The 23,762-nt window shown below is 40.0% G+C and overlaps 1 protein-coding gene across 9 annotated transcripts in view; it reads right to left on the reverse strand.

Annotated features, from left to right (window-relative positions):
• The window catches only part of LOC137322935 (LIM and senescent cell antigen-like-containing domain protein 1), a 134,960-nt gene that overhangs the window by 26,318 nt on the left and 84,880 nt on the right, over window positions 1-23,762 (reverse strand). For 6 of the 9 annotated variants that reach the window (XM_067986178.1, XM_067986176.1, XM_067986179.1 and 3 more), the window contains 3 exons: window positions 13,067-13,226; window positions 9,611-9,677; window positions 4,337-4,457 (listed from right to left, as the gene is read on the reverse strand). In XM_067986178.1, coding sequence (XP_067842279.1) covers window positions 4,337-4,457; window positions 9,611-9,677; window positions 13,067-13,226 — 348 coding nt within the window. Of the gene's footprint in view, window positions 1-4,336; window positions 4,458-9,610; window positions 9,678-13,066; window positions 13,227-14,550; window positions 14,595-15,521; window positions 15,858-23,762 lie in introns of those variants that run through there. The other 3 variants (XM_067986175.1, XM_067986183.1, XM_067986182.1) reach the window with 3 other exon arrangements.

The following is a 23,762-nucleotide window of genomic DNA, read 5'->3' on the forward strand; positions in this document are numbered from 1 at the left end:
AATGCTGCACTGCTGGAAGTGCCATCCTTCCGATAAGACATTAAACCAAAACTCTATCTGCCTGTTCCAGCGGTTCAGGTGGTCATTAAAGATTCCAAAGCACTATTTACCGAAAAGCAGGAAGCTTTCCTGATGTTCTAGACAATGCTCCCCTCTCAACCAACACCACCAATTAATTGGCCATTCATCTTGCTGCTGTTTGTGAGACCTTGCTGATGCGATGTTAGATTACGCAACAGATCCTACAGTTCAAAGTAGTTCTACATGTGTGTGCGCACGTTTATCAATCTTTAGATGTTTCTGGAGTTCTGCAGAGATGTGATAATGCACTACAGTAAATGAAAGTCTTTTCTGTAGGTTGAAAAAAGCAAATAAGGTACTGGGTTACAGTAGGGAGGCACAATCTACAATCGGGGCCAATCGTCTTTCAAGTAAACTTCATATGGCAATTACAGCAATTATCAGACTGGGCTGGAGGTTTACTCCGAAACACATTAGTTCATCACTGGTCTACTGCAACAAGGTCTACTCATTAGGAGACCACAAAAATAATTTTTTCAACATGTTGAGTTGTGGCAGGGTAGGGACGTTTTACAAATAACTTGGAGTAATTACACGGAGAATTGGGCCACTCTGAGGTGCACGACACTCCTTTTTTAAGTTTGCTATCTTGCAAACTAAATCAGGATGCCTGTCTTCTAAGCTTTTGCGTGTAAACGTACAGCTCTTCTAAGCTCTTTAAATCCTGCAGCAACATGCAACTTCCCACCCACCAATTGGTGAGCTCCCAATCACAGGCGATATTTTACATCAGGCTGACCCCAGAAACTCACATGGTCATTGCACTAGGAGCTGGACTGCACAATGCCCCACTTCTAGTCGGGCTTACGCCTAATTGGAAAATCTATGTTAGTGACTCTTTTGCACACAGTATGACACACATGCGCAGGAGTCAAACATGAATCACACTGAGTAAAGAGTATTTTATTCAGGGTGCACTATAGACCATACACCGCAGCTGTGTTCTTGCAGTTTTCCTTGTGGGATGCATTTAATCTACTCTTATAAATCAGATATATGATATTAATTAACATTCAGACAGAAAAAAATAGCAATTCATAAAGGAAATAATGCTGGAAAACAGAATGAGGATAATGTTCATTTCAGAGACAAGAATGAGAGAGCAGAATGTTCTGGCACAAATTAAAATTGAGAACTTTTATATTAAAAAAATGCACACAAAAATGAAATAATGTAGGTTATACTTAAACTGCATGGAAAATGGTAAGCATTTTAAAGTACTAAACGCCCCTCTTACCCCTTATAGTAATATAATTCTCCTCGCTCCCACTAGATCACAGTCATTCCTCTGTTGCTGCTGTCAAGGCATTGTCTGATAGGTAACGCAGAACTAGATCTGATAACCCTCACCCCCAGAGTGCTCTATTACTCTGGACTAAAATTCTTCTAGGACTCAAAATGTCATCATTTCAAATCTGTGTTTGCTCAATCAAATAGACCTGATAATGTAGACAAGCTCTTAGAATCTGTAAGCATTTAGAAATGCATGGATTAATCAAAGACAGTAAGAACAGATTTTTTTTTAAAGGCAAGTCATCTTTGACAAATTGAAGTTTTGTTCCACCCCCAAAGAAATTACCAATTGAACAGATAAAGGGAATGCAGTAGATGTAGTGTATTTGGATTTTTCAGAAGGCCTTCAATATGGTGTCTCACAAGAGACTTGTTAGAAAAATTCAGCCATATGGTAGAAGAGGAAATGTAGCAGCATGGATAGAAAGATGGTTGGCAAACAGTAAACAAAGAATTAGCGTAGATAGGTCTTGTTTGGACTGGAAAAGGGCTAGAAGTGGTGTACCCCAGGGTCCAGTGCTGAGTCCACTTTTATTTTCAGTATATAAAGATGATTTGGACTTTCATATACAGAACACAATTTAAAAAAAATATTTGTTCCTGGGATGTGGGTGGTGCAGGCAAGGCTGCATTTATTGCCTGTTCCTAGTTGCTGAGAGGTGGTGGTGGTGGGCATCCTTGAACTACCGTAGTCCTTGTGAGGGTGCTCCCACAATGATCTTAGGTAAGGGATTCCAAAATTTTGACCCACACACAGTGATGGAATAGTAATATTTGTCCAAGTCAAGGATAGAGTGTGACTTGGAGGGCAACTTGGGAGATGATGTTCCCATGACGTCTGTTTTAGACCTTCTTGGTGGTAGAGGTCTCAGGGGAGGGAGATGTTGTCAAAGTAACCTTGGTGAGTTGCTGCAGTCATCCAACCACATTGTGCCGGTGGTGCATATTGAGACCAGTGGCAGGGGCATGGATCAAACAAACTATCTTGGATGCTGTCAAGCTTCTTGAATATTGTGGTTGTACCCATCCAGGTGAGTGGTGAGTATTCCATCACACTCCTGACAGGGGCCTAGTAGATGTTGGAGAGCCAATGGACAGTCAGGAGGAGAGTCACTTATTGCAGAGTAACTAGTCTCTGCCCTGATCTTGTATCCATGATGTTGATATGGTGATCCAGTTCAGCTTATGATCAACAGTGACCCCCAAGATGTTGATGCTGGGAGAATCAGCGATGAAGGTTTTGTTGAAGGTCAAGGAGAGATGGTTGGGCTTACTCTTGTTTGAGGTATTCATTGCCCAGCACTTGTAGTGCAAATGTTACCTGCCACTTGTCAGCCCGAGCCAGGATTTATACAGGTCCTGGTGTAGGCTGGCATAGAGGAATGTTGTTGCAGCTGCACTCATCCAGGCGAGTTATCTGAGGAGTGAATGGAACCCATCGTTGTGGAATCGTCAGCGAACACCCCCATGCCCGCATTTATATAACATCTTTCACGATCTCAGGACATACCAAAGTGCTTTACAGCCAATGAAGTACTTTTTGAAGTGTAGTCACTGTTGTAATGTAGGAAACACAGCAGCCAATATGCGTATAACATGATCCCACAAACAGCAATGTGATAATGACCAGATAATCTGTTTTTGTGATGTTGGTTGAAGGATAAATAGTGGCCAGGTCACAGGGGAGAACTCCCTGGCTCTTCTTCAAATAGTATCATGGAATCTTTTACATCCACCCAAGAGGCCAGATGGGGCCTCAATTTAACATTTTATCCAAAAGGTGACAGCTCCAACAGTGCAGCACGCCCTCAATACTGCACCGGATTACTAACCCAGATTTTGTGCTTAAGTCTCTAGAGTGGGACCTGAACCCACAACCTTCTAACTCAGAGGCGAGAGTGCTACCACTGGGCTACGGCTGACGCCTAGGTATTAGTGAGTACATGTCATTTGATGGCACTATTGATGTCTCCTTCTATTACATTACTGATGATTGCAATCCTTTCAGCTTCCTCCCAATTGGACAGGTTGGATTTACTCTGGGCAATCTTCTACATTGTTGTGTAGGTGCTAGTGTCATAGATGTACTGGAACAGCTTGGCAAGGCAACAGCTAGCTCTGATGCACAGGTCTTTAGCACTACAGCCAGGATGTTGTCAGGGCCCTTAGCCTTTGCTGTGTCTAGTGCACCCAACAGCTTCTTAATGGCTCCAAATTGGCTGGACACTGGCATCTCTGATGCCGGGTATCTCAGGAGGAGACAGAAAAGGATCATCTACTTGGGACTTTTGACACAAGAGAGAAAGAAAAATAAACTTGCATTTGTATAGCGCCTTTCAGGCCCACAGGATGTCCCATGGTGCTTCATAGCCAATTAAGTACTTTTGATGTGTAGTCACTGTTGTAACATAGGCAAATGTGGCAGCTAAGGTCCCACTAACACCAACGATATAAGTGACCAGATAATTCAGTGTTATTGGTTGAGTTAGCCAAATCACCAGGAGAACTACCCTTGCTCTTCTTCGAATAGTACCATGGGATAGTTTATAGGAGGCAGTCAGGGCCTCGGTTTAACGTCGGATCCGAAAAACAGCATCTCCAACAATGAAGCACTCCCTCAGCACTGTGCTGAAGCATCAGGCTAGATTATGTGCTCCAAGTCCCTGGTGTGGAACAAGAACCTACGACCTTCTGACTCAGAGTGTGCTGCCATTGAGCTAAGGCTGATAAGTATTTAAAACAGGAGACGATACAGGCTAGGGAGTGAGCACGAAGCAGCAAGATTAATTTTGGATTGCTCTAGCAAAGGGCAGCCACAGACAAGATGGGCCAAATTACCTCGTTCTATGTTGTAAAATTCTATGGTTCTACTGCAACCTGATGCAAGTCAAAGTTAAACATAGCAGAGCCTCATATACACATACATTTCTGTATTCATGAAAGGGCTGTCAAATATACCAACCTGCCAGCATTCTTCACAAATCCAATATCCGCAAGAATCTGTTGGCAGAGGTCACAGCGGAAACATTCTGGGTGCCAGCTATTGTTCATAGCTTTAATCACTCGTCCAATGATGAACTCACCTGCAAAGAAAGACGGAACTATTTTTTAAAAAATGTACTCGGAGACAACATTCTCCCTCCCCTCAACCTTGATTTTTTGGTTGTAACTAAATAGACTATATTAATGGTGTTAGTGGCTGAACTGTCTGAGTCTTGAAGGACAAAGATCAATCAGGTTTTGGAAATCTAGGCCAATGGTATGATCCTGTTTGCTGGATAGCTAATATTGTTGAAGAAGGGCACAAAATTTCCTGAGGCAGCCACTTTTTAAATGGTACAGGTATCAAATTTTATTACAATCATTGAATAGTTTCAAAGGGTTAGAAGATTCCAGGTTTGGTTGCTTATTTCCGATACAAGTACTTCCTGCCCGCTGTAAATCACCACCTCGAGAAAGTAAAACAATGATGAAGAAAAACCCAACATGAAAATGACAGGACTCAAAACAATGATGCCAGAAGTTCCAATTATTCAGCTGAACATGATTATAATTGACCGTAAGCAACTTTTAAGTACAGCTCATGTAGTAACTCAGAAAATTCACATTATCATCAGCAGGCTGCACTCCCAAGGTTATGACCAAGACAAAGTTCCTTGGCTGGGGAGGGCTGTGTAGCATCAAATTGGCAGCAGGGGGCTTGAACTTGAGGCATGACCTAGGTCTTTTTGGCCCATTAGAAAGCCTGTTGCTTTTGTGGACTCACATATTTGTATAATATAATGTATTGTACATGAAGTGAAAGTCATATTGGATGGGTGGGGGGAGGAGGAGAAGTAGAATGAGGAAGGGAGAGGTGTCTAAGAGGACCACTTGATATTAATCATAGCAGACTTTATACAAACTAGTTGATCAGCCTGGGCACTGCACATGGGGGAGGCCAGACCAAATGCATATTCAGGTCAAGCGGGGTTAGAGAGCATGGGGATAAATGGACTCAGATGGTGAGGGGCGAAAATAAGAGAAAGGAGGGGGAAAAGAGAAAGAGGGAGTGACGGAGAAAGGAGACAGAAGAGAGTAGGAGAGAAAGAGACAGAGAGAGAGAAAAAAAAAGAGTGGAGGATTATTTAGTGGGGGGAGGGGGGGGGGGAAGAGCGAGAGAGGCGAGGAGAGGAGAACAACGGGGCAGGAGGAATGGAGGATGTTTGGTCGATTAATAGAGCGAAGGGTGGGGGAGGGGGTGCTGGTTCTCCAGGGCCTATTTTGATGTTCTGGGGAGGCAGGGGTTAAAATGTGCTAGGGATAACTTCCCTGCTCAGCTGCGAGGGAAGAGAGATTGAGCTGGAGCAATGTTTATGAGCGGGGGCTGTAAAACTGCACAATGTTACTCAGCAGGGGGTGGGGGAAGATGCTAGACTGGGGGAGGTCAGGCCAAAATGCTTTTCATGATGGTGGCAGGGGATGGGGGGAGAAAAAAAGATTGACGGTCAAGGGGGGCGAAATCAGAGTAAGAATTCTGCTAATTGTTGGGGAAGGAGACAGAAACCCGGATTGTGCTCAGGTGGGAGGGGAAATTATGGGAAAATTTTACTGAACGATCAAGGGAGCTGGAAACGGAAAAGTGAGAATTAGTTGACACTGCCTGTGTTTGTAGATGGGTAAATTCAAAACTAATCTGCGTAAACATTATTTCAGTGAGCAAGCGGTAAATCTATGGAACAGGCTCCCTAGGTGAAGCAGATAGTGTCAATTCATTCAAATGCAAAGTAGATTTCTTTAAGAAAATATTTTAGGATATGAGTAATTTGAGACATTATATATGGTAAGTGTAACATGCTTGGGTGGAACAGGTGACTTTGGACCTGCGGTTCCAAAGCTCTCCACATCCCATGTCTGAGTCCATTGTAGGCTAATTGATAGAGATTGATTGCCATGATTAGTTAACAATCCATTATTGTCGTATCGTGCGAGTACCAGGATAGTAGAAAGCAAACTAGATGAACCATGGTCTAGCAGTTCATATGTTCCTATGACTGACCAGAGACTGAGAGGGCTGCCAAGCAAGTGGACAGGCAAATGATGGAAGTTCAAGGATGGGTGGTCCACCAGATGTGGCGGATTAGGCGGATGCGTTGGTGGCAGTTATACAAGTAAGCTAGGCCATTTACAGATGACAAAACTTGGAAGTGTAGTAAATGGTGAGGAGGATGATAATAGGCTTCAAGAGGACATAGATAGGCTGGTGGAATGGGCGGACATGTGGCAGATGAAATTTAATGAAGAGAAGTGCAAAGTGATATATTTTTGGCAGGAAGAATGAGGAGAGGCAATATAAACTAAATGGTACAATTCTATAGGGGGTGCAGGAACAGAGAGACCGGGGGTATATGTGCACAAATCTTTGAAGATGGCAGAACAAGTTGAGAAAGCGGTTTAAAAAAGCGTATGGGATCCTGGGCTTTATAAATAGAGGCAGAGAGTACAAAAGCAAAGAAGTCATTTTGAACCTTTATAAAACACTGTTTTGGCCACCATGGAGTATTGTGTCCAATTCTGGGCACTGCACTTTAGGAAGGATGTGAAGGCCTTAGAGATGGTACAGAAAAGATTTATTACAATGGTTCCAGGGATGAGGGACTTCAGTTATGTGGATGGACTGGAGAACTTGGGGTTGTTCCCCTTAAATCAGAAAAGGTCAAGAGGAGATTTGATACAAGCGTTCAAAATCATGAAGGGTTTAGATAAAGTAAATAAAGAGAAACTGTTTCCACTGGCTGAAGGGTTGAGAACCAGAGGACACAGATATAAGGTGATTGGCAAAAGAACCAAAGGTGACATGAGGAAAAACTTTTTTACGATCTAGAATGTGCTGCCTGAAAGGGTGGAGGAAGCATATTCAATCGTGGCTTTCAAAAAGGAATTGGATAAATACTTGAAGGAAAAATACTTGCAGGGCTACGGGGAAAGAGCAGGGGAATGGGACTAACTGGATTGCTCTTACAAAGAGCCGGCACAGGCTCGATGGCCTCCTTCCGTGCTGTAACCATTCTATAATTCTATGGTGAGCGAACAAGCAAGCAAGACAGCAGACGGGGTGAGATTAGTTTTTTTCTGGGCGTTGCTGGAATGTAGAAACGCCAGCCAGACAGAAGGGTGGAGTGGTAAGAAGTATAGGACTGCTGTAAGGGTGAAATAGATTTTTTTGTTTGAAACACTGACTTTTAAAACTGATTGCTTACCTCCTTTAATGACTTATACCAGTGGCTGCTGCTTAACAATAGTGGTTCAAACATAGACTGCCCCACAGTGACGTTTGGTGGCCAGAGCAGAATCTGTTTATATTAGGTTCCATTTTATATCAAACTCTATAGTTAAAAATATAAAACTAAAAACCTGCAGATATAGCTGATAGACAATATCTGTAGAATATCAACATATCTGTAAGGCTGTAACTGTTGTCATATAAAATAGCCGTGGATAGTTCTAATCTTCTCATGGATATATCTATATATTTATTCTTCTCCGTATATATGTAAATAGATATGGTTGTTTATGTTATGTCCTGAGACTTTGCAGTGGAGCTTTTTTTTTTGAGTCTTTAGGTATTATTAGCTCAACATACCAGTGTAAAACCAAGAGTGAAGGTCACGGAGAAGGAGATGTAATGGCCGTTTAGCTGAGCTTAAAAAGTGAGACCATTGTAAAAAAGTTAGAAGTTGAAGCAGAAGGACTCTTCCTTCTAGAAGGTTGAGCTCAACTGGCTATACTGTATGATCTTCTGCAACACACCATCTCTTGTAACCTTGATGTTGTCTGAGTATGTATGTAACATTTATTAATTAATAAACTGCAAGTGTTTTGTTTCTTGCGTCTCAGACCCTGATCTCTGGTACATAGACATAGGACTGCTGCTGTTGTCTATATTATTACAAAAATACATTTTAAACACTATTGAAATATTACAGGCATCACAGGCAAAAAGGTTACATACATAACAGGTAGGTAAGCACACATTTGAAATGGGAAATTCCATATGGAGGTGGCGTTTACATGTAACTTTTCAATGGAAGATGTGACAGAGGTACTATTTTTAATATATAGAAGGCATAAGTAGATGAACAGTATTCAATACCAAACAGTAACTGTTCACAGTAATTATAAACTTGACTATTGTCTATAATATATACATCAAAACAATAAAGATACTTCTTCCAAAACTGAAACATTGAAAATTGATGTACACTTCTTACATGGTGAAACACTACCAAGGAGTTAATCCCCCAGTGGAAGGCCTCTCACCAAAGAGCTATCAAAAAAACTAGAGCCAAATTGTCCCTGCAATAGGTCTCAGACACAGCTGTCCAATCAAATCCACCACTCCAGGATGTTTGAGGCTTTGAACTATGTCAGAGGATTTCAATGACTTGTTTCAAGATTCTATGAAGATATGCCAGAACAAAAGACATCAACAAACTTGCTTCTTTGATTACATAGCTCAGCTGCCATTTCATAGTAAACAAACACAGATAATGTTTAAGGAACATGCCTGGAACATCCTGTAGTTCAGAAGCTTTGAAACGAAAAACCTGGCTACTTGAACAATTAATATAATAAACCCCATTATCCAGCGGGAACTGCCTACAGATGTGCTAATTTACATCTCTATCCACCTCCATACAGATAGCTTATCCAAGTTTAGCTGTTGTATATCAAAAATAACTGGCTGTGAGAACCTACACTTTTAACCCCTCTTGCACTGTTGCTGGTAGTAAAAAGAATTCAAAACAGTAAATCTAATACACGCAAAACGTTTCATTTTTGTTACACCAGGTTTAAAAACCATACTCAAGCAGTTTGTCAGATCTTTTGGGCACTTTTTTCTTAAATAAATGTTAAGAAAATGGAAGCTCCCACCTACACTTTCAAAATGTTCAAAATTCTACAACTAGAAGTGGAGATCCACACGCACAGACCTCTCTCTTTGCTGGGGGTGTGTGCTTCGCAGCCCACTCAGTATTACTGATTGAGAACTGCACTCTGCAGCTACTGGTTGGAGACCAGTAGCACTGTATAACCTGAAAGGGCCATAAATACTATGCTATGACAAGGAATAAAGCTAGAGAGAGCATGTGAGTACCTAACATAGAATTACAGCAACAGCAAAAGTGAATCAGAAAGAGAGAGTTTGTTTTTGCACAAAAATATAAATCTTGCTAATCAAATGTTTAACACTCACCACACTGATGACAACACGGGGCGAAAAGCATCTGAAAATCATGCTCACAGTATTTTCGCCCTTCAAACTGCAAGAAAGAAAAGGACTTAACTATTTATTCTATAACAGCGTTGTGTCCATTTACTAATTTTAAAAGCACATTTTATAATATTTTTTAAAAAAATTAAACCCCAGACCTATCGTTTTAGTCTGTGAGAGAGCTGGCACGTCTACATGAGAATGCATTGGAAGTATTGTCATAAAATGGATTATAATCACCAAAACCCTTTCAGTACTATTAGATACTCATGTACTTTGTATAAACTGTTCAGTATAGGATCAGCATACTCCAATATCTGGTGGTAAAAAATACTACAAAGGATTTTAGGCTGTATCCAATTGCAGCTAAATGCAAATAAGCATAGCGATGTTTTGACATTGTATGAACTATATGTTCTGATATCGCACGTAGAGTTTTCATACTTAAGTCCACTCACAGAATGAGACACCGTTGCAGCCACACACACTAACCTCAGTATGGCCTGACAATCGGCCAACTCAATTTTCAAGAAATTTCACCTCTTTGCAAATATACCTCTACCATAATACAAGTCTTTTTTCTTGCAGTGGGAATGGAACATTTTTCTACTTCAGAACCAAGTAGATAAAATTGGTGGGGAAGCTAGCGTAGGCACAATGGGTGGAATGATCATCTTAGATGCTGAAATTTTCATGAGTTGATAACAACTTGCATTTATATAGCACCTTTAACATAGTAAAAGCGTTTCAAGGCACTTCACAGGAGCGTTATGAGACGAAATTTGACACCACGCTACAGAGAGAGATGTTAGGACAGGTGACCAAAAGCTTGGTCAAAGAGATAGGTTTAAAGGAGCAACATAAAGGAGGAGAGGTAGAAAGGCAGAGATATTTAGGGAGGGAATTCCAGTATTTACTATACTTGGGTCTTACGCAACTAGGTTTAATCTATTTGAAACTTTACTATGCACAACTATCCATTACATATTAAATTCCATGCATATGAATAGTGCTCTTATGGTAAAACTCAGAGTACCTGCAGTATTTGCTACTCACAGTAGGTGGTGCTGTGACAAGTTGTCTGTGTTAAGAGTGCTGCACCTTGCCTCACACAGTCGGTACTACTGTACAGGTGTATGGCCGCCGCCTTTAAGTTTTTCTTTCCTTAAAGTTTTTCTTTTAAAGTATTCTTTTAAAACTCTTAATGTCCAAGTTCTTTTGAAAATGTACATTTGATAAACTGAACTTCCTGTCCCGCAAATTATTTTCCTCATTATAGAAGAACATTTGTGGCCTGTGGGACCTGCTCTCACCACCAGCTGAGTTCTTACAATGTCGGATCAGCCCCATGCGCCTGCCCAGCCTTTGGCTCTACTGGTGTCTGGAGTGCTATAGCTGACTGCTGGATGGTTCTTTCCATCTTTATTTTCAACCCCCGCCCCCAATTTCTCTGCAGCAAAATGATTTTTTGTGGCTCATCAGCCTGCTGTTTTATCCCTTGCTGTTTCTGTTGCATCACATCAACCGTCCTTGGTCCCAGTCTGACTTCTTATATAAATATTTTAAAAGGGCCCTTCTAGACCCTGCCTCCTACTGCTGCATGCAATTGATTCTCCCCTAAAATTGGAGAGGATTTTCTGTAACGTTTTATGACTTAATTTTTGTGAGATTGGGTCTTAGGGCTCAACTTGTCTCCTACCAACACCGATTCTTACTTCAAGCACCTCCCAACCTCAGGCCTCCAGAGCCCTCCTTCTTGATGTTTCACCTCTCCATGGTCAATAATTTATTAACTATCCCTTTTCCCCCATGGAATCGATTTTTTTCTAACTCTTTATACATTTATTAGGCTTCTGAGCCTTTCTCGCCTCCCCTCAGCCCCAACTGCCACCTCCTAGTGGATTTTACATTAAGCCTCAGTTACACCCGTTACGTTTCTCCCCACTGTTTAGCCTTAAATATCTATTTAATTTTATCCTCTTTCATATATTACTATTCATTTAATCAATTTTAAATTTTTCAAATCATAAATTTATTCATGTAAATTAAAATCATATTTATTCAACAAATTCAAATGTGCAATTACATTTTCAATTCATATACATTGTAAATAATTGTTAAAATTATAATTTTAACAGATTACATTAGATGACTGCTCAATTCTATAGTTTCCTTACATTTTGTAAATGATTTCCATATTTTATTCAATACCATTAACTATTTTAATATTTTACTGAATGGTAAATCATTGATTCTTTATTTTAGATCCCATCTTTCATTATTTTATTATTCTATTATGTGTCTAATTACATGTAGGTTGGCATTTGAGATTGAGACACAACATGGGAGTGTTGCAGGCGAATAGCCCCATGTTAGCTTCGGATGGGACAGAATGCAGTGGATGTCAACAGTCCAACAGGACATCATCTACATGTGAGTGAAAGACTGTAACTTCAGACTCATTATGGGCAATGCCACAGGAGATCGACTAGTAAATATAAATAAATGTACTTTTGTCATGGATCATGTGATTTTAACACAAAAGTCACAGAAGTTGGTGCTGCTCCTGCAGCAGTTCCTCCTGATTCGCTGAGGTTTGTGTTAATGACACAAGTTCCTCCCCTCGGCGGAACCATGCACTTTTTCCCCTTAAAATTGCACATATGACACAGTTAAGAGGTTACTGCAGACAGGAGGACTTGTATGATTTTCATTGTGTTTAGAGAAGTAAAAAAGCTGTTTCTTCTTTTAGGTCTCGCGCACCAATTTCCACTTCTTATGATAGTTCGCTCTTTGGATGTCTTCAGCAGCCTGTACCCTCCCCCACCCCACTTCACTGTGAACTCTGCAGGGAAGATGGTGAGAATGGCAGTGGGAGAGGAGAGACAAAAGAAAGAAAGGGAAAGAAGGAAAGACATCCAGAAAAGCAGTCAGAGGAGGAGGAGAGGGATAGAGAAAAATAGAGCAAATAAAAGGTCGCTTGGATACCACAAAACATGCCCTTTATGATTTTTAGCATTTCCTTGAATTTTAATGTTTTGGCCATGATTAATCCAGGATTTTCCCCAAATATTTACTATGATAAAAATCACAGCCTATGCCATATCGACATATATGTTCTGGTATCAACCTCACAATTTCTTCCCTCCTAGTAATAATTTTTCCCATCTCCTTGGACTTGACCCCTCTACAACTACTGGACCAGTGCCAGCTGCGAAGGGATGCAAACAGAGATGCAGGATTACAGAGCTTTTTGTCCCCCCAAGCTGCCCAGATGGCTTGGCTGATATCAAGACTCACCAAATGGGGAAATCACGAGAGACATGTCATCATCTGCTAAAACGGTTACGAAACAGGAAATAACCTACGGCCTTCTGAGAAACTCATTCATCAAAAGATTTAATGGACTGTGCAGCTGTCCCACAAGTGTCTACTCACCTCATAGAAAAGCCCCTCTGGGAATTGTTGGAAGCACTGAGCACATACAAAACACTGCTCATGATACAGCTCTCCATTACTGTTCACAATTCTCTCAGCAGGTGCAAAGCCACTTTTGCATCGCTCACACATGGCATTGGCCAGAGCATTTGCCATGTTGCTGCAATAAAAGAAAAACATAATACATAAAAGTCAGACTGGCATGGTTCACCACTACACAGACAGGAATTAACTTGATAAGCATGTGACTTTAAATGGATTTAAGTTTGAATCTGAACGAGTGACCTACATTCTTACTTAAATTGTTCCCATAGTTCTTTTTCTCAACACAAAAGAAAAGCTGTAACAAATGTAACAAGAGTCCAGAAAACTGTACGTTTTTAAAGAAATTGCCATTTATGTTATAGTACCACAGTGCATTGGTAGTTTAACACAACTGATTAGCTGGTAAACAGGCACCAATTACAGATACAGCCCTGCACCCAGAGAATATAATTCAATTTCTGAAGCTCCATCATGTATATTATTGGATCAAAATCTAATATACACAATGCACAAAATATGTAAAAATGAAATACAACAACAGCTGATCTCCTGTGACATTGCTTACAGCTAGTCTGGGGTCTTGAGTATGGTTCTAATATTTAGCTACTAACACAGCTTGCCCTGCTAAGGCCACTACCCAGGTAATCTCTGTGGGTTATTAGACTAAATAGATGCTGAGGTCAATTAGAAGCTAATTATTGTTGGTAGAAATTTTTCTAAATTTGGCATCTGCTTGGCTTCTCTCCTTTGAGAGGGGACAGCTTATCTATTATTTGAAGGTTAGAAAAAAGGATAAAATAACTAGGATTCTTTCTCTTTTTGTGCACTTTGGTTTAAGGTAGTATAAAACACCAATGAAATCACAACTGAATTAAGTGTGATGTCTGCAGTGCGATAGATATTCTAATTTCATTGTTTAGGATAAAAGCAATCTATTAAAGCTGTGCATGAATTTCATCATAATGACATTCTGTGCAAGTGAAACAACTATGCTTTCTAACATGATTTAGGTCACTAGCCCTTTAATGTATACGACTGGACAAATTTGAGAGCCACACAGTACAAACCACACTCCTTACAACATAGAGGATAAATTCAGTGTTTCTGTAACTATAAGTCCTTATTATATTGTTGTTATAGTCATTATTATAATACAGGGTAAAGTCAGGTTTTGTGCCGAAGATTCCAAGCTTAAAATTATTCATTATTTGCTCAAAATTATGGGCTTCCAACAACTGTTTACTTATGTAATTGCTGACCTGAGCAAAATAACTAAAAATCTCATTGTTATTCTTTATCCCACTACTGGTAAGAGCCTTCAGCTACCAGGGTCCTACTCACAGGAATTCCCCCACCCCCCCACCACCCCATAAAAAACCTCTCCCGCCTCCTTCAAAAACTCTCTCAAAACACATCTTTTCCACCAAACCTTCAGTCACCTTTTCCTTACTTCTCCCTTCCTGGATTGACAGCCATTTATTTTATGCCTGTGAAGCGCCTTGAGTTGTTCTTTACATTGAAGGTACTACATAAACAAGTTGTTGCTGCTCTTAATACAACAAATGTAAACAATTTTACAACACCAAGTTATAGTCCAGCAATTTTATTTTAAATTCACAAGCTTTCGGAGATTTTCTCCTTCCTCAGGCAAATGTTTGCCTGAGGAAGGAGAAAATTTGCCTGAGGAAGGAGAAAATCTCCGAAAGCTTGTGAATTTAAAATAAAATTGCTGGACTATAACTTGGTGTTGTAAAATTGTTTACAATTGTCAACCCCAGTCCATCACCGGCATCTCCACATCATAATACAACAAAGACAAAGTCACAGATCTAGTTAAGAGAAGTACTGAAAATACTTGGAAACTCAAGAATGACACTAGCAGTGAACTTTGCATTAATCAGATATCAGCATAACAACTATATTAGAATAATCAGCAGTACTTGGAAGAGATCCAAAATTCCAACCTCTCAACCAAATCCCTGCGCTTCCTCAAAGTTGTAATAGCTTCAAAAGACTTTCAAACACAGCATCAAACACACTGTTTTCCAGGCCAAGAACTTTAGTTTATTTGATTAAATTGTTTTCAGACGTCTCTAATCTCTTTGGAAACAGGTGGTAGTGTTCATTTTAAGACAATTTGAACAGCCATATCTGATTTGTAATGTTTATAACAAGTACAACAGTTTATACAGAACAATTGATAGCACACTCCAGTGCAGGATCCTATGTTATTGCACTAAAGTATCAAGTTTATTGTAGAAGTGTTACATGAATTTGCATGGGTGTATAAAAATCACAACACAACGCTGCATGTATTAGTCATTTCTAGTGTTATAAGCCATTTTAAAAAAAGCTTTTGGTACAGCAAAAAGACAGCACAAGATACCACAACTTGAGGAAAACAACTTACAATCTGGCGTAAAAATCACAGAACTCTTTATATATTTTTATATCACTCCGTCTTCTCTGTGACTTTGACACAGCTTTCTGATCTTCATTGCTTTCAACGGTTTCTGGGCTACCATTGATGGTAGTGTGGAGGACTTCATCTGTCTCTGGAATTATGTAGGTCATCGCTTTTTCTCGGGGATCCATAGTATATTGTTAAAATGGTCCAGAGACTAACACTACGTGTGCTGAAGACAATCTGAGCAGATACAACGTACTGCGTGATTTACAAAAGGTTGTCTGATGATTACTGTAACATGTTATTCCAAAGCTGCGTAAACTTTTCCAACCCTGAGAGAGAGCAGTCAGTATAGCCTTCTGGGGATATGCTCCAGCTTCAAATTAAGAGTTCAGCCAAGAGAAAGGTCAGAATACCACTGATGTGATACATGGGATCAACGTGAAGTAGTACTGCTAGGTTTGGTACAGCTGTTTTAACATCTTTGAGAAAATGGCTGTTAAATCCATTCACAAGAACTTACAGATGATTTATCAATAAAGCAGTAGAAAAATTATGGTTTCTGTCACAGTATTCATAATCTCTGAGGACTAAGGCAACTTTCTGTACAAAAATACCCCTAATTTTATTTTACTCAAAATGCGCAGTAAATTTAAAAAATGGCCAATGACTCCATTTATTTCTTTAATTGCACTCAACATATACAGAAATCTTTCCCGTACACACAGAAATAATGTATCTTGAAAGTCATAGAAGGTTACAGCACGGAAGGAGGCCATTCGGTCCATTGAATCTGCGCCAGCTCTATGCATGAGCAATCCAGCTAGTCCCACTGCCCCGCCCTGTCCCTGTAGCCCTACACATTTTTTTGTTTCAAGTACTTATCCAGTTCCCTTTTGAAGGCCATGATCGAATCTGCCTCCACCACTCCCTCGGGCAGTGCATTCCAGATCCTAATCACTCGCTGTGTCAAAAAGTTTTTCCTCATATCACCTTTGGTTCTTTTGCCAATCACCTTAAATCTATGCCCTCTGGTTCTTGACCCTTCCGCCAATGGGAACAGTTTCTCTCTATCCACTCTGTCTAGACCCTTCATGATTTTGAACACCTCTATCAAATCTCCTCTCAACCTTCTCTGTTCCAAGGAGAACAATCCCAGTCTATCCACGTAATTTAAGTCCCTCATCCCTGGAATTATTCTAGTAAATCTCCTCTGCACCCACTCTAAGGCCTTCACATCCTTCCTAAAGTGCAGTGCCCAGAACTGGACACAATACTCCAGTTGTGGCCGAACCAGTGTATTCAGTTCTCCAAAACTTAGAGATTTTGCTTCATCTTCTCAAAAACATTCATCAGCAAGGTTGAACTATTAATTTGGGATTGACAGTGATAAAATAATTCAGAAATATGTACAAAATTAGAGATCCAAATAGAATTCATTCTACTAAGTTATGGGCATAATTTCTGCACAGAAAACTTATGATTTAATAGATACTGAATAGCATTTTATGAATATCAGACAATAATAAAGTGTAACGGAAATTATAAAAAGCACAAAAGGTCATATTTGCATAAGAGATTAGATGTAATCTCTCTTCAGTAATGTGTATTTTCATTCAAAGAAAGATTTCACAAATAAACAAGGCTCCCTTTAATTATGATTGTTAACAGAGTTAAAAAAGGCACAATTTGGCCTCCAAATGTTGCCTTTAAATACATTTACAAGCTCTAATAGAGGAGGACTTTTACACAGTAAACTACATTAGCAGTGGTGCCTTCTGAATATTTTCTCTAATTCCACAAATAGGCACACATGGTAGTCACATTTCCAAACTAGGTGCTGATGATAACAGCTGCTTGAAACGGTTTAACTTGGAATTACTCTGTCTATTGGTCTGATTTAAAGAGGATATTTACAGATATGGTGTCATTATTGCCTTAACCAGAATAGAATTACCGTATAATACTAATGCAAAGATTGATTACTGTGAATTTGTGTTTATTAATGCTTACTCTTTGACATACAAAAGACAACAGATTCACCTTTCTGCAATGAACCAATTATAGCTAAACATACATCAAGAATTAGTAGCTTCTCTCCTCCCTAACATTATAGATTCATTGTACAACAGACTATCAAGTAACACTTCAGTGCTGTAATGTCTTTCAGATGAGACATTATACCAAGGCCCTGCTTGCCCTTTCAGGTGTAAATAAAACTTCCCATGGCACTATTTAAAGAGCAGGGAAATTATCCCAGTGTCTTGGCCGATAGTTATCCCTCAACTAAACATCACTAAAACAGATTATCTGGTCATTTGTTTCATTACTATTTATGATACTATTCAATGGCTTTAATGGGACCTAGCTGTGCGCGAATTGGCTGTCTTGTTTTCCTCCATTACAACAGTGACTGCACTTCAAAGTACTTCAATGGCTTTAAAAGGCTTTGGGACAGGCTGTGGTTGTGAAAGGCGCTAGATAAATGCAAGTTCTTTCATTCTTGAGGGCTGTAAATGGAATTGTAACACCTGCAATAAAGGTGTTAATTCTTCAACTGATTCCATAAAAGTTATAGCTAATTATGTCTTGCAGAAATATTATGCACAGACAGACAGATAGATAGATAGATAGATAGATAGGAGATAAATATACATACACACACACACACATATCTGTCAACACTTGATTCAGCCAGCTTAGGACATACGTAGTAATTTGACGGTGCATGATTCATCACAGCAGGACATTTATCACCTTTCAGTCTGAACTGCTTACTTCATTACCACAATGTGGAGATGCCGGTGATGGACTGGGGTGGACAAATGTAAGAAATCTTACAACACCAGGTTATAGTCCAACAATTACATAATACCAATCACATATTCAGTCGTACTATACAGAGTGATTTCAGTTTGTCTTATCCTTTGAGAATCATGAATCAAAAAACTCTGATCAATGTACCATACAGCATGGCAGCAAATCTGTTTCATTTGCATGGCTAGCTGTGTTCAATAGAAGTATACCACATGACAATGGTATGCAAATTGAGTGTTGATAATCAGGATCGCATCTCTGTTCCGCTATCAAAAATATGCAGCAGGTTATGACTTGTTAAAGTAACATGCTATGATTTTATTCTTGTCCTGATCATAGGGTTACTAACCTTCCCGCTTTGCTTGGGAGTCTATTGGAATCAGCTATTCGTCCCCCGGGTGCTGCTGCTGGCAACCCAGAGGAAAAGCTGGTTGTATGGGCAGTTCGCGAATGTACATAATCCGCAGTGCCATCGCTTGCGGCCAATCAGCTGTTGGCCCACCTGCCGGTGAAATTACATTGATATTGGAGGGAGCTGCTGAGTGTGCGGAGAGCACACGCAGAGAGAAGTGGTGAAAGAGCTGCTGTGAAACGAAAAGTAGGAGGATAACCTGGTGTGGAGGCAGAAGAATTTTGATGAGGATTGTAAGGACCTGAGCCGAGAGTGTCTGCAACTTCTAGAAGGTAGACAAAAACATCTCCGTGCAATGCTTGTGTGATGCAGCCAATCCAGAGGGTAAATACCTAACCGTCCTCTGCCTTTTACAATTTCACTCTGATTATCTTTAACTTGGGGAGGAATATCACTTTTTTTTTTAAAAGCATGTGTTAAGAATTAATGGTGACCCGGAAGAAAATTACTTTTGTACGTGCGCTTCGAGCCTGGAGGCCTTCATGACCCAGACTTAATTCCCACCCTGCACTATCCTGGTGTCTTCCAGGTGCTCGAGGCTAAGTTACGGTGCCACGGCGCACCTGCGGAAGAAAAGATGGGTTAAAGAGAGACATAGGAGACAGAATGGGAATTTTAAAGAAGCAAAGCCAGAGAGAGAGAATTGCAGGAGAGGGATTCAAAAGTCCAATGCAATCTACAAGTAAACAAGACTTATTTTGCAGAAAATGCTGAAAACACTCAGCAAGCCGGGCAGCATCTGTAAGGAATGACGTATCATAGAGGTATTACAGATAAACAGCTCATAAGAAGGAACATAGCAAGGGTCAAGGGAAAGGGAATGGGGGGGAAAAGGGAACCACATACACAAGAAAAAAAATGATTGGGTGGAGAAGGGGAGATGGTTAACTGTCAGAACTGATAATGAAATAAGACAATAGGTGACATGGAGATAAAAGGCATATAGGAGATGTAGAGAATGCGTAACTGTTAAAGCAAGTTAGCTAAATTACAAGGGGGAGCCTTGTATTAATTGATGCCCAATTAATTTAACAGCACATTCTTTGTTCTTTTCTTGTGTACCTGGTCCCCTTTACCCCACTGCCACCCTCTCCCCTGCTGTAAGTAGAGGTTTAAGAAAGAAACTGCAAGCAAAGACACTCAACTACAGTGGACCCAACCTTTATAAGGTGGGTGCAGTAACATTTGCAAACAGCAGCAATTGAATGTCATATGACTGGGTGCCAATTTATTGGGCATCACACAATCAACCCTCCAGGAATATGTCCAGCCAGTGTTGGCAACCCTAATTAAGCAATGGTTCGAACTTCCAATGATGGAAATTCTAAGGGGCCAATTCAGGAAAGGCACCCAGTTTGGGGGTTTGTTGTGACCCCAGTTTGTCTAACATACCCACCTTGTAGCATGATTATGTTAATTCTCTGGAGAGTGGCCTTTTGCCTTACTTATGTTATTCCCAACTATTCTGAGCATTCATTGTAAATTTCCTTTTTATAAATTAGTGGATTGCTATAGTTCAAAAACAACAGATTTACACCTCCCATAAACATCAAAAAATGGGTAGGAAAGCTTAAACTTTCCTGCCAGCATAAAGCATCCCTTTACCATTACAGAAAAGCTTAAAGGAATCTGAGATACCATATTACAGTAAAAAAATGTATATAGAACCAACTTGGGGTACTTGTCAGGTTATACTACAGCACCATTGAATTCACAATAGTAGGAAACCGCCTCCTGAGGTTGGAGTTTTCATACTAGTTGGTATGTGATTGCAGTTCAGCAGGGCTCACAATGTAGAATTGCAGTCTATGCCAGATTCACTCTAGCACAGTATTGGCAGTGTAAATTGAGTACAAAGATGTTAATATGTTTTCTACTGTATAGTAAATTTGATTGATCAAAGTAATAAGTTTGACATGAATGAGGCAAGCGAGATTTTGCCCACTGGCATAGTTAACATTGGCAATAGCAACCAGGCATATAAAGTACTGTAAACAGAATAGTTGATGTTTCCGATATTCTGTCAACGGCGAATAAAACTTAAACTAAACTAAGTAGGTTGCCCTTGGCATTGTGAAAACATAATGGCATGCAACAGCAGAGATAGTAAAGACTCCACAATCATTACTGGATTATGAGGTTTCAGTAATGCAGCCAAAACATTTTTACAACGTCCTGAGTTAGTTGAATTTTTTCATAATTAGAAGAGCTCAAACCTCAATGAATCTGATAAGTACTAACCCAGTGGTCTCTGCAAGTCTGGAATTACAAAACCTGACTTGGTAAAACTTCAACTAAGTGCCTGACTAGTACAATGAGCAGCCTTTATTGGCTTTTGGAATTACACGACAGTGATCATAAACTGGCTCCCACAACACAGAAATATCAGTCAAAAGCAAAATACTGTGGATGCTGGAAATCTGAAATAAAAACAGAAAATGCTGGAAATACTCAGGTCACGCAGCACCTGTGAAGAAGGAAGCAGAGTTAACATTTCAGATCGATCACCTTTCATCAGAACTGGAAGGAGTAAAGATTTAACAGTTTTTAAGCAAGTACAGAGTCAGGGAGAGGGGGAGGCAGGGAAAGAAGGGGAAGTCTGTGATCGGGTGGAGGGCAGGAGTGATTAAATAACAAAAAGGGATGATGATGCAAGGCAAAGTGGGTGATAATGGGACAAGTAAAGAAACAAAAGAAAGATTGGTCTAGAGGAGCTATAAATGACAACAGAAATATCAATACTTGACTTCTACTGGGTCATACAAAGGGAGTTCAAATTTGCAAAGCCAAAGGCATGATTGAATTCCAAATATATATTTTTTTCCAAAGCATACATTTCAGCAATATTCAAAATATTTCTTATAATTCAAGGTTTTATACAATATTTGTGCAAATACAAAAGCAAAACACTTTTAAATTGCTGAAGTACAAGTAAAAAAAAGTGAAAAATCCTATGAGACAGTTATATTTGGACTTCCAGAAGGTCTTTTACTAATTTCTACATGAAAGATTACTAACAAAACAAAAATACATTGGGAACCTTGGGGTATAATATGAGACTGGGTAAGAAATTAGATAAAGAGTAGATGATCAAGAATATTCATGAGATATGCAGTGTCAGAATGGAGAGGAGTACCTCAGCAATCAGTGCTTGAAATTCAAATAGACGGGGGGCATAAAGATTGTTAAGTTTGCAGACAATACTAAAAGAAAATGTACAGCGGGGATGGAGGATGCAGTTAAAACATTTGCAGAAGGATTTGGATTTGTCATGAATAGCATGTTAATTTAATACTGACAAATGTAAATAAAGCATTGATGTGGAGATGCCGGTGATGGACTGGGGTGGACAAATGTAAGGAGTCGCACAACACCAGGTTATAGTCCAACTCATCAGGTGAGTGACGAAGGAGCAAAGCTCCGAAAGCTTGTGATTTCAAATAAAGCTGTTTGACTATAACCTGGTATTGTGTGACTCCTTACATAAATAAAGCATTGCACATTGGAAGAAGGCATGAGTAACAAGCATATACAATGAAGGGAACAGAATTAACATAGGGAGACTGTGAAAGAAACCTGGGAGTGACATTAGTTTCATCACTTTTATGGTTAAGACAATGTGGAGAAGCAATTAAAAAAGCAAATAGAATGTTATGATACATAGCCAGTACAATGCAGTGTAAAGACTATAAATATACTGTTGAGGCTTTATAATGCTTTGGTCAGACCACACCTGGGAGCAAAAACGGAGGTGGCTGTAGTAGACGACAGTATAGTTAGGGGGATAGACACTGTTCTCTGCAGCCAGGAGCATGAGTCCCGAAGGCTATGTTGCCTACCCGGTGCCAAGGTTAAGGACATCTCCTCTGGGCTGGAGAAGAACTTGGAGTGGGAGAGGGAGGATCCAGTTGTCGTGGTCCATGTAGGTACCAACGACTTGGTAGGACTAAGAAAAAGGTTCTGCTGATAGAGTTTGAGCAGCTAGGGGCTAAATTAAAAAGCAGAACCACAAAGATAGTAACCTCTGGATTATTACCTGAGCCATGAGCAAATTGGCATAGGGTCAATAGGATCAGGGAGATGAATGTGTGGCTCAAAGATTGATGTGGGAGAAGTGGGTTTCGATTTGTGGGGCACTGGCACCAGTACTGGGGAAAGAGGGAGCTGTTCCACTGGGACGGACTACACCTGAACCATGCTGAGACCAGAGTTCTAGCGAATCGAATAACTAGGGAGGTAGGTAGGGCTTTAAATTAAATAAGGGGGTGGGGGGGAGGGGGGAGGGGAGGGTCCCGGTGGAGAGAAATCTAGAATGCTAAAGAGAAAAAACAAGGAAGCAGTGCAGGAGAGTGATGGGGGTAAGGATAACCAGATTGCGTAGGAAGGGACAGAGCTTACAACCAAAAGAGTGCACTAATAAATAGGATCCGGGTAAGAAAAAAATGGTAATAAGACAAATAGGGCCATAGTACAAAAAAATGTTAAGATGTCTAAAAATGTTAAAAAGACAAATCTAACGGCACTGTATCTGAATGCACTAAGCATTCTTAATAAGGTAGATGAATTAACAGCACAAATAGATTAAACTGATATGATATAATTGCGATTACTGAGACATGGCTGCAGGATGACCAAGGCTGGGAGATGAATATCCAAGGGTATTCCATATTTAGGAAGGACAGGCAAAAAGGAAAAGGAGGTGGGGTGACGTTGTTAGTCAAGGATGAAATCAGAGCAATAGTGAGAAAGGATATTGGCTCAGAAAATCAAGATGTAAAATCAGTCTGGGTGGAGTTAAGAAGCACCAAAGGGCAGAAATCACTTGTGAAAGTTGTCTATAGGCCTCCAAACAGTAGTTGTAATGTAGGGGATGGCATCAAACAGGAAATTAGAGATGCATGTAACAAGATTTCTACAGTAATCATGGGTGACATTAATCTACATATAGACTGGCCAATCCAAATTAGCAATAATACTGTGGAGGATGAATTCCTGGAGTATGTACAAGATGTTTT

The sequence above is a fragment of the Heptranchias perlo genome, chromosome 6 (assembly GCF_035084215.1).
Source record: "Heptranchias perlo isolate sHepPer1 chromosome 6, sHepPer1.hap1, whole genome shotgun sequence".
NCBI lineage: Eukaryota > Metazoa > Chordata > Chondrichthyes > Hexanchiformes > Hexanchidae > Heptranchias > Heptranchias perlo.